Source organism: Macrobrachium rosenbergii, chromosome 21 (genome assembly GCF_040412425.1).
Source record: "Macrobrachium rosenbergii isolate ZJJX-2024 chromosome 21, ASM4041242v1, whole genome shotgun sequence".
Taxonomy (NCBI): Eukaryota; Metazoa; Arthropoda; class Malacostraca; order Decapoda; family Palaemonidae; genus Macrobrachium; species Macrobrachium rosenbergii.
Window position 1 is genome coordinate 49,843,102 of NC_089761.1, and position 12,145 is coordinate 49,855,246.

General features: G+C 42.3%; 1 protein-coding gene across 5 annotated transcripts in view; it reads right to left on the reverse strand.

The window, feature by feature from the left end:
* Positions 1 to 11,754, reverse strand: part of LOC136850174 (uncharacterized) — a 50,866-nt gene extending 39,112 nt beyond the window's left edge. For 2 of the 5 annotated variants that reach the window (XM_067123805.1, XM_067123802.1), the window contains exon 1: positions 11,638 to 11,754. In XM_067123805.1, the coding sequence (XP_066979906.1) occupies positions 11,638 to 11,683 (46 nt within the window). In that variant the 5' untranslated portion in view covers positions 11,684 to 11,754. Of the gene's footprint in view, positions 1 to 11,227; positions 11,278 to 11,350; positions 11,501 to 11,637 lie in introns of those variants that run through there. The other 3 variants (XM_067123803.1, XM_067123804.1, XM_067123806.1) reach the window with 3 other exon arrangements.
* Positions 11,755 to 12,145: the final 391 nt, after the last annotated feature.

Genomic DNA, 12,145 nt, shown 5'->3' on the forward strand with positions numbered 1-12,145 from the left:
AAAGTTTTATATTTACTTACCCAGTAATTACATAGCTATTAGTTTCTTTTACCTGGCAGCTTAAAATTTTGAAATTGCGGGTCACGCTAGTATGTTTTGGTTATGGAGATATGCCCCGCCCACTTTCGGGTGGAAGAAGAGGCACAACATAGCAAAGAGCTTCAATTTGTTTAAGCCCTTATGTCCAAGTGAGGGGAGGCGTGCGGGCTTCAATCATGTAATTACTGGGTAAGTTTATATAAAACTTTATTTTATTATAAAAATGTCATTTTTATATAAGTAACTTACCCAGTAATTACATAGCTGGTTCCCACATTGAATGGAGGTGGGAAGGTTGGACGTATCTACCTAAAAAAAACATTATTAATAGTAATGAGTTTGAGAATAGAAATTTGCTAACATTGAATCAATGTTGTTGAACCTTACCTGATAAGAGAGCTGCTACAGGTAGATACTGCCTCTGGTTGGCGCTCATCCTATCCAGTAGAGGTGAGGCAGTAAAGCCTTGAGGGCCTACTTCTACAGTGGGTGCTTTGTAGCGATGAACTAATTTCCGAGGGCTAGCAAAGTAAAGCAAGATGCCCCTGTCCAGGGTGGAGTACCACACAAAATAACCAGAGCAAATAGTCACCACAACCACCAAAAACCATACATGTATTAAAAACACCAATACCCAACCATTAAAACCAGAAGACTGGAGGGTACTCCAAGTAGGCTATGTAGTACTCCAAGGCTCCCCAAAAACTCAACACCCTAAGCAAGGCAAATAGATAAAAGAAAGGACATTGCTTTCTATGTTTCCTCCCCCAACACCATGCCAGCTGCGTAAAACGGACCCAAGGTACTGCACTGATTGTAAGTAGTTTCGATATCCCTTAAGTGATGCAATGCAAACACCGACTTGCACTTCCAAAACATCGCTTGCACAATCGACATAAGGGATAAATTGCGCTGAAACGCCAACGACGTAGCGACCGCTCTTATCTCATGGGCTTTTACCTTGCAAGAGAAGAGTCTTCGCTTACCATGGAATGTGCTTCTGAAATCAAGTTCCTGAGAAAGAATGCCAGGGCATTCTTAGACAAGGGTTGAGAGGGATATTTCACAAAACACCAAAGTTCCTTGAAGTACTGTACCACGAATATTCTTCGCTCTGTGAAGATAAAACTTAAGGGCCCTTACCGAACAGAGAGCTCTTTCTTCTTCAGATGGGCCTACTATCTCGGACAAGCTCTTGATCGTAAAAGAATGAGACCATGGATTCGATGGCGATTCGTTCTTAGGTAAAAGTCTAGGGAAAAAGAGCAAACTGCATTCCCCTGAGGAAATCTGATATTTCTGTCCAAAGCATGGATTTCACTGGATCTTCTGGCAATGGCCAAGGCAACCAGAAAAAGTTTTTCAGGTAAGATCCCTTAAAGAGACAGACTGCATGGGCTCAAAACAAGAACTGGCCAGCCACTTAAGTACCATGTCTAGATTCCAGGACAGCAAAGGTTTTTCCTTAAGCTTTGTGGTATCAAAGGACTTAATAAGGCTGGACAAATCCTGGTTAGACAATAAGTTCACTCCTTTATGGTGGAAAACTGAGTTAAGGATAGCTCTGTAGCCTTTAATGGTAGAGGTGGAGAGTCCTTTAGTGGAGCGTACGAATAGAAGAAAGTCCACTATTTCTGCTACAGAGGTATTAGAAGAGGACACATTATTTTGTCTGCACCAAGACCTGAAGATGGACCAATCAGCCTGGTAGACATTACCTGATGACTATCTTCTGCACTTCACAATAACGTCTGCAGTTGCTCTTGAAAAGCCCTTCTTTTGGAGCAGCCACCTAACCGTTTGAATCCCGTTAGGGCCAGAGAAGACAGGTTTTGGTGGAACCGTCGGAAGTGAGGTTACCTGAGTTGTTGTTGTTTCTGTGGCAGCAGTCTCGGGAAGTCTGTAAGAAGTTCCAGCAGATCCGGGAACAACTCCTTTGCTGGCCAGAAGGGGGCTATCAAAATCATGGATAGGTTCTGATGAGACCGGAATTTATTGATGACTTGTCTCACTAAACTGAATGGGGGAAAGGCATACAAATCTTTGCCCGACCAGTCCTGCAACATTGCATCGGTCACCCATGCTAAGGGATCTGGAACTGAGTCTCCCCTGGATAAACTGCGTTGTCACTTCAGTGTGTTCTACTGTAACCAGAGAAGATCATCCCTTGCAGCTTTTTACAGGGAGAAAGATTGAGTTCCCCCATTTCTTGATGTATGCCAGTGCCGTCGTGCTGTCTGAATGCACTGCTACTGTCTTCCCCGAACTTCTGAAGCAAAGCACTGTAGGCCCAGAAATATCACCTGTAACTTCTTTACATTGATGTGCCAGTTTTGCTGTTCTCGGGATCAGGTACCTGACACTTCTTTTAACCCCAAAAGAGCCCCCAACCTAGGTTCGCCACATCTGAAAAGAACTCTAGGCTGGGGTTCAGAGGTAGAAGAGATTTCCCTTCTGATAGCCTTTTCCTGGAACTCCACCAATGAAGATCCTTCTTGATTTCCACCGTTATTGGGTACACAAACGAGTCCAGGAACTTTTTCCTGTTCCAGCTGGCTCTGAAGAACAACTGCAGAGGTCTCAGGTGAAGTCTTCCAAGAGTGACGAATTGTTCCATGGATGAGAGGGTACCTAGAAGACCCATCCATTGATTGGCCCAGCAAGACTTTAGTTCCAGAAATTCTTTCATTGTCTGGAGACACTTGTCTATTCTCTTCAGGACTGGGAAAACCCAAAAATCCCAAGAGCTGATCATCATTCCTAAATAAGGAATCTCTAGAGAAGGCGTCAGGAGAGACTTGTCCCGACTGATGAGGAGACCCAACTCTTGGGCCAAGAGAAGAGTTGTGCGAATGTCCTCTGTATGTTGAGCTTTCGAGTGGGAACATAGTAACCAGTCGTCTAGGTATAGGGAGATCTTTATCCCCATCAAATGAAGCCATTTTGCTAGGGGAACCAATACCCTGGTAAACACTTGCGGAGCTGTCGAGAGACCGAAGCACAGAGCCCGAAATTGGAACACCTTGCCCTGAAACACAAACGCGAGGTACTTTCTCGAAGTCGGGTGCATTGGAATATGAAAGTATGTGTCCTGCATGTCGATGGACGCCATCCAATCTCCCTGGCGAATGGATGCAAGGACCGATTGGTTTGTTTCCATCTTGAAAGTTGTCTTTTTGACAAAGACATTTAGAGCACTTATATCCAAAACGGATCTCCAGTCCCCCGTTGACTTGGGTACTACAAAGAGACGGTTGTAGAATCCCAGAGAATGAATGTCCTCTACTACCTCTATAACTCTATAGCCTCTTTCTGAACAAGTGACTTGACCTCTAGCAAGAGAGCAGCAAATCTCTCTGAGCCTGGAGAGTAAGCCGTCAATTCGACAGGCTCACAGACTAGAGGTGGTTTGTTCAAAAAGGGAATAGTGTAGCCCTCCTTCAGGACAGACACTATGCAGGGTTCCGCTCCCTTTTGTTCCCACCATTCCAAAAAGCTGAGGAGCAGCGCTCCTGAGTATGGAGGACTATAACTTATTTCTTGGTAGAAGACTTGGAGGAAGACTTCTTGATGGAACGCTGTGGGAAATAGGTATATGCTCTTGTTCTAGCATATGTTCTAGAACGAGAGCTCCGAATAGGAGTAGGCTGCAGCGGAGACAAAGATCTGGGAGGGAGAGCCAAAGAATCCTTGGGGCGTCTCACAGATTGGGAGAGCAGGTCCTGAGTGTTCTTTTTCTGCAGGTCAGAGGCAATGTCTAGTACTGTAGCCTGTGGAAAAAGATGCATCTTGTCCAAGGGGGAGAAGAAGAGGGCCAATCTCTGAGACGGAGTGACGCCTTTTGAAGTAAAAAGAGCCCCAAAGCTCTCTTTTCTTAAGTACACCCATGGCGTAAAGACCAGCTAACTCCTGTGTACTGTCGCGAGCCCTCCTGTCAATACAGGAAAGTAAAGTAAACCCCTGTATTCGCAGGGATGCATACCGCACCCCCCACGAATAGCTAAAATCCAAGAATACTTAAAACCCCTCTAAAAACACTTAGAACTGCCTATTTTGATAGTTTGAACACAAGAAAACCCTCTAAAAATGCTTATACCTGAGTATTTTAATAGTTTTATCACCAAAAGTACATTTAGTCATGAAAATGATACGAAAGTACAGTAATTAGTGAATATTTCTCAGTGAAAAATACTGCAAATGGGCGAATTTTCCACAAATAATGGGTAGATACGTTCCACAGAGAAATCTGCAAATACGTAAGTCCACGAATTGTGAGAATGTGAATATGGGAGGTTTACTGTACTCTCAAGAGGTCCGTAGAAATGCCTTGAGGTAAAAAGCAGCAGTCTCTAAGCTTGCGCGCTAGCGCGCCCACTGCCCAGTCTAGGAAGCTCATCACTTTGAAAACCTTAAAAATATTCTTGAGAAGGTGCGCTAATTCCGAAGCTGAAAACATAATTTTGACCAAGGAGAAAGCTGATCTCCTAGCCGAGTCAATAAGGCCGGAGAAGTCTCCCTGAAAGGAGGCAGAGACTCCCAGGGAAGGCGCTTCTCCCGTTGCATAATACCTATAACTCGACCTAGACAACTTGGAAGGCGGGAAACAAAAAACTGCTTTACCTTGCTCCCTCTTCTCAGAGAACCACCCTTCTACTTCGTTCAGTGCCTTTTTCGCACAAGAAGAGAGAACCAATTTTGGTAACTTTGAAGAACCAACTGAGGGCGTTTCCATAAAGAAAGTCGAAACAGGAGAGGAGCGAGTAGCTGGTGAAAAGAAGCTTGGGGAAGTCGCTAGCAGGAACCTCAACAACGTAGAGTGAGCCGACGAAGGAGCATCTTGATCTGGAACGACCTCTTCTTCAGAAGAAACAGGAAAAAGTGATAAGTCCGCTGTCATCTGAGCTGTAGGAGGAGCTTTCTGAAGCAAACTTAGAATAATATCAAGTTTGCTGAATCTGGTCAACCGAAGGGGGAACACTGTCTGAGACGACACTACCATGATGCGGTGGGGAGTGGGCACCAATGGGCGCTCAGGGAGCACTGTAGGGACGGAAACCAATGGCGAACGGGCGCCAGTGGGCGCTCATCTGTAAATGGGAGTTTGGGCTCTTCGACGCTAGTTGCTGGCCGATCGGGCGCTGATTGTAGAGATGAAGTTGCTGGGTGCGCAACTCCTGATGAAGGGGTTCCCTTATGCAATGAAGAACGTCTACGCACCACAAGGCGCTTTGGTGCCAACTTACAATTGCCGTCTGATGTAGCAGAAGAGAACTGCTCTGTGCTATCCCAGTCACTGCACAAGGGGCACGCTGAATCCTTGCCCTTCTTACAAAGCACAGGCGAAGAAATCTCGAAACCCACCGCACGCCTTTCCAGTGGGCGTGACTTGTCTGCATAGTGCTGTGAATGCCTGGGACTAAAATCTCCGGAGCTGGAGGACATACAGTGAGTACTCACTTGAAGACTTTTCCAACGGCCTTTGGTTGCAGTCTGGGATTCAACAGACTGAACCGAGGGGGCGACTGCTCGGGGGCAAACCCCACCGACCTCCTTTAGGCTACCAGCTTGACTCCTCCCATGTGCTGGGGAGTATGTCAAGGGCCTTGGTCTAGGAGAACCGGCGGGCCAAACAGCCATCTCCTCCACTACCACTGCAGTTGCACTGGGCGCCATGGGGCGCTCTGACTCACTTTTATCCATTAACACTTTCACAGATGACGCTAATTTAGCGATCGATTGCACTATTAACTCAAAGCGAAGTGTCGATTTTCGACTCCAGACTGACGATGGTGTTGGGATTGGAAACGTGAGAGCTGGGTAAAGGAGAGGATTGCACAGGTGGAGGAGATGGAACAGGATCGGAAGAAATTACAGGTGCAATTGCATCCGACACAGTGGATGAATCCTGACTAGCCAAAGCTTTAATAGATTCCCTAGCAATAGCTTTCCTCTTCCTATCTCTATCTAGTTTCTTAAGATGTGAATCTAAAGTCTTCCACTTCTTTATATCCCAGTCACTACATTCCTCACATCGTTAATCCACTGAACAAGTTTGTCACCTACATTGAACACAAACAGTGTGAGAGTCATAGGATTCTTTAGTCAGTCTAGTATTGCAGCCTTTGCTACAATACCTAATACTAGAACTACTAATGTCAGACATCATGGAAAATTCTAAGACAAGTCCAAAAAACGAGCAAAAAGTCGTAAACCAATCATCAAAACTCACCTAACACTATCTAAATTGTGCCAAAAGGCTACGAAAATAAATACTTCACCAATCGTAGATAGAACAAACATCCAGCAAAGTATAATTTCAAAATTCAAGCTGTTGCCAACCACAGTCCTTCAACCACGGCCAGCAGAAACAAATTGAAGCTCTTTGCTATGTTGTACCTCTTCTTCCACCTGAAAGTGGGCGGGGCATGTTGCCATAATCAAAACAAACTAGCGTGACCACCAATTTCAAAATTTTAAGCTGCCAGTTAAAAGAAACTAATAGCTATGTAATTACTGGGTAAGTTACTTATATAAAAACTAGCTTTTTTGTAAGCATTGTATTTTAACCCCCCTCACATGTATTTTTAAGATTATTGTGACACAGCTTGCCCTGTCACACTCTAGTGGACTTAACAGTTCTTTGCCAATGATGCCCATACAGGCCAACCTGGAGAAATGTTTTTGCAAGATCATTACACTAATTTAAGCACAATGGTCTTGGGGAAGCAACCAGAGAGCTAAGTGAGTTTACAACCAAGTCCACACTGTCCTTCCAGTTGCCCTGGACCCCCCTTGTGCAAGAGGTTCCTGAGGGAGGATGATTCCGTCGTCTCTGGATTGATGTCATTACTTTCCAGTAGCTCTTCCAAGCTGGTTCCCTTGCATAGCAGCAGAAGTATTACATCCCAAAAAAGAGAGGACACCTGCAAGTCAGTGGGCTGTTGAACAACCTTATTAAGGATTGGCTTTATGTAGAGGGGATCTTTTTCTCATCCAAAGCAGGAGCCACGGAATTGGTTGCCATGGCTTTGTTCCTAGCTACTTCATGGACAGCTCTACCTAAACACAATGGTGGACTTTGCCTTTGTCAGGTCTCTTCAGAGGCAGAAAATTATATTTTCATAATATACTTACCAAACAATTACACAGCTATAGTTTTAACCTCACAGGGCAGCCTTTTATTTAAAAATCGCAGTAGCTCTTTGATAGTTAGTGTAGGTGACAAGCCCCACCCACTTGACGGGTAGTGTTTGAACAACATAGCCATTAGCATCATTCTGTTGTGCCCTTATGTCCATTAGAGGGGGGGGCTCTGATTCTGCAATTACTTGGTAAGTATATATGAAACAATTTTATTATCAAAATATCATTTTCATATAAGTAACTTACCAAGAAATTACACAGCTGAATCCCACATTGATAGGGTGTGGGATGAATGGACATATTCTGCTCCAAAACATTAAGGTGTGATAATGACTTTGAAATAGAAAGGATGGCTAGCATTGAAACAATGCTTGTCATTTCCTTACCTGGTAAGAGAGCTACTGCAGGTGAATAATGCCTCTGGTTGGTGCTCATCTTAACCTGTAGTGGTGTGGCAGTTGAGCGAGGGTCAAATCTACGTAAGTGGGAGTCTTTCAATGGAGGGTAGGCCTGATCACTGACAAGACATATATAATAAATGCCCTTGCCTTGGGCGCAGTACCAATAAAACAAACAACCAGACAACGCTGTCACCTACACTAACGAAAAACCACTACCCATCCACTAAGACTGGTGGGCACTCCAGGTACAAAGTACCCCCAGGCTCCCCAAAGCTCGACACCTTACGTCAAGGCTAGGAGGCAGAGGAGAGAAAGAATGCTTCCTATGCTTCTTCCCCCCCAATACCATGCCAGCCACTAATAATGGCACCAGGGTACTGCAATTCTCAAACACTATTTCAGCTTCTTTTAAGTAGTAAGACGTTAAGATCGATTTGCACCTCCAATAGGTCGACTTTAGAGTGGACAAAAGGGACAAATTATGCTTGAAAGTGAGAGAGGTAGAGACTGCTCAGATTTCATATGCTTTCACCTTGAACGACAGCAAAATGTTCCCCTGAATCCAAAAATGCACCTTGGAAATCAGGTCCCATAGGAAGAACGACAATGCATTCTTCGAAGGAGGTAAGGATTCTTGACAGAACACTAGAGGCTGCTGGATGGCACTCTGATCCTCTTGGTCCTTCGCAGACAATATCTTGGGGCTGTGACAGGGCCAAGAACCCTTTCCTCTTCCTCTTGGCCAAGGATTGTTCACCAGTGATGATGGTTTTGGACAGCAGCCGGTGATGGTTTTTTGTGGACAGCGGAGGACCTTGACCTAGTTCCCGAGGAGATGGTATTGGCATGAAAGTGTGCGATGGTGGCTCCTGAGGATTTTGTTCCCAAAGAGTAGTCCCCAGTTTTTCCAGAAAGTGTTCTCCTGTGGCAGCTGAGAAGCTGTGGTCAACATGGAAGTGTTCGATAGTCGTCCTCGTGGTTCTTAGTGTCTCTCTCAGTGCGTCTCACGAGTGAATCTTTTGTGATTCCTGTGGTCATTAATATATGACGAGGTTATGGTTGTCATTAAGATATGACAAGGTTATGGTTGTCATTAATATATGACAAGGTTATGGTTGTCATTAATATATGACAAGGTTATGATTGTCATTAATATATGATGAAGTTATGATTACGGTCATTAATATATGACAAGTTTGTGTGTCATTAATTATGTTATGCTTATAGTCATTAATATATGACGAGAGTTAGGTTATGGTTATTAATATGTGACAAGTTTGTGATTATGGTCATTAATATATGACGAGGTTATGCTTATAGTCATTAATATATGACGAGGTTAGGATTATGGTTATTAATATGTGACAAGGTTATTGCTGTAGTAGAGAACGAATCTTTTTTGGTTCTTGGAGTCATTAATATGACTGTGATGTCGAGAAATATATTGTTGTTATTATTGTTATACATGTTGGAGTGAGTATGACCCCTGGTTATTTATGATTGTTATTGTTGATGAAGCAAGTGCGCCTCATGTTATCATTATTATTATTATTGTGCTAAACAAGCAAAATGACAAAACCACCACTGTATAAATCTTACTGTCTAAAATCCGCTTTTCCGTCAACTGGCATTACAAATTTCCCAAAAGGAAAAACAAATCATATTCGAGTTAAAAATATAGTGTCAGTCATATAAGGCTGTTTTTCAATTTTCAAATTTAAAACAGACTCAAAACTTGTAGTACAATAAGTATGTGAATAACTAACATATATTCCCTTATAATTAGTATCAGACATTTGTAGGAGTCTAAGATATGTCAAGGTGCACTCTTAAAATTGCTAAATATCCTAAACCTCATAGCTACATGCACTCTTATAATTGCTAAATATCCTAGCCCTCATAGCTACAAGAAGTATAAAAAAATGTGTTTATGAAGTTACCACCTTTTCTGTTAGTTTCCTGCTAAACTTCATCTTGCAACATTCATGCAGATGTACGGAAGATATATTTTATGCCAGTCCTAACTGTTCAGAAAGGATCCCAGTTAGGAAAAATATTGCACCCTATGACAGTTTTGGCTAAGACAGGTCGAGTTGGGTACTTCAGTATTTAGTATTTTGACACCATTACAACTGACAAAAAACAGCACTGATATTATTATACAACCTATCCTAACTTGGGAACCAAGTCCTTACCAGGCCCAGGAAGAACTAACCTCTTAACTTGATAAAAAGCCATAAAACATTAAAGCGAAATTCAGAAATGAATCTCGGCCTAACCTTACACATTGGGCCTAAATGGCAAGGTGGGCAACCCCTGTCTCCACCTCAGCATTACACCGAATGTTCCTCACATTGATGTTAGGAGGTGGAAGTTTCCTCTTGACTCAGCATAGGTATGTTTTGTATAGGGGTAGCACTTACCAGCAAAGGGGTTTTACATCCAGATAAAATATATACCTGGAGTAGCAGTTACCAGCAAAGGGGTTTTACATCCAGATAAAATATATACCTGGAGTAGCAGTTACCAGCAAAGGGGTTTTACATCCAGATAAAATATATACCTAACTTAAAACCTTCAAAAACACTTCTAACATACATTGTCAACTTTAGAAGCCTTTGTGAAAGCTTGGAGGAGTGGGAAAACATGTGGGTGCTTCAGTATAAGAGGTTATGAAATTATAGTTGGTGAAAAAAGATAGGCAATTGTTACTAAATAAAAAAAAAATGAGCACCTCAGAAGCAGAACTTGCGCTACAAGCAATTATCAATGTTTTAGAACTCAGATGGAAGGCCTTTAAAAACAATAACTGAATTTTATTGTGATAGCCTTCATCTTTTTATAAGTACATACCTAACTAATTTGACCACTTATTAAATATAAAATATAGCATTAGCAAATAACTTTCTAAGAAGTGTTTTGCATAACAAAATTTTATAAATTACAACTTCTAAACCTAATCTAACTGTACGCTTGGCTAGCTTACTTCACATGAAATAATGGCAAATTAGGCTAAGCTACACGATGTGGCTGACATCATGTAACATGAACTACAGGTTATAATAAGGAATTTTCAGGCTCAGTCATTCATAAAGACATCAGAAGTAATATCCCAAATATTATAATAACAAAAATTATATACCTACTGCTTATACCTACAGCATAAACTTCGACTTGCGTATTCTAATTAGAGCAAATCCATTTTCTTTGGCTAGGCCTACCTACACTACGGTACCCACACGTTAACAACACAGGCCTATGCAGCTTTTAACACGCACGCTTCTTAACATCTCAAAACTCATCCATTCCCTATACATCACATTCGTACCACATGGTTCTGGGTTCCAAAAGGAACACACACACACTAGCTGTGCCCAGAAGTACCCAAAAATTGTGGCGGGGGGGGAAACACGAGGGGTATGCGGACCTGACTCACCCCACGCACCGCGCCAAATATCTCCCATGCGAATAATAGGGTCGTATCCCTCTGGGCATCCTCTCTCTTTCCCTTGTTAATCGCGTATCATGGCTTAAAATTGATATATACACCAATGCTCCATATAAGACATTACCCTCTATTCGAAGGAATACCCAATTTTGATTATTAACCCCAGGTAAACGGCCATTCCTCGAAAACTTTTTACCTTATCGTCTGCTACGCGAAAGCACTGTGTCACGACTCTTTCTTGTTTACCTCCATTTCAACAGGTCTTTTGGTATTGCCTCTTCTTACATATAAACATGGACTCCTATTACAATTAACTTACCTTTACGTAAACTGGAGTGCTTTCAAGATCCTAGTTCAGTTGAAGAAATGGCGAAGAACGTTCATTCACGCAATGAAAAAGCACTTCTCAGTCTGCATATTCGAGTGAGTGACCAGTTCGCGCGTTAGCTACAAAGCAGACGCCATTAGCGCTTATAGCAGCCGACGCTAACTTGACAGATTGTCAAACTTTCTACGATACAAATAAATCTGATCTGGTGAATGAAACGTGATTAATTTGCTGCCATTTAAAAACTGACTTCATCTTTATGCTTGTTATTCACTTACCTCTTTCTCTTTCGTCCGTTTCATTGTATTTTCGGCGGGTTTTCATCGTGCGGAGAACTTTGACACTTGTCCACTGCTTTGCGAAGGTGGCGCCACGTGCGGCCAACAATGCGATTATTGTTGTCACTTCCTCACAAAACTTTTTAAAATCTTATTTAAAGTAAGTTTTGTGTGTTGTTTCAAACAAATTCCAAGAAAAAGTATACCCCTGCGTGCTTATAAAAAAATTTTGAAACTAACCCAATGTTTTCCATAAAGTATACTATTCTCGTTGTTCTTCTCGGAGTGTACTGTAGAAGCATCCACCTACTTGTTGCTTCACCCTTCGTAATTTAGCTTCACCTACAGCGATTTTTTCGGATAATTTTCATAAAGGACAACGTAAATATAGAGGAATACTTCGAAATATCTTGTTTAAAATAATAATTTCTAAAGGACATTGGTGTGAATACCAGAAAGTATTTAATGTAAATATACCAGCTAATCCATTCTAAAGTATTTTTTGCAA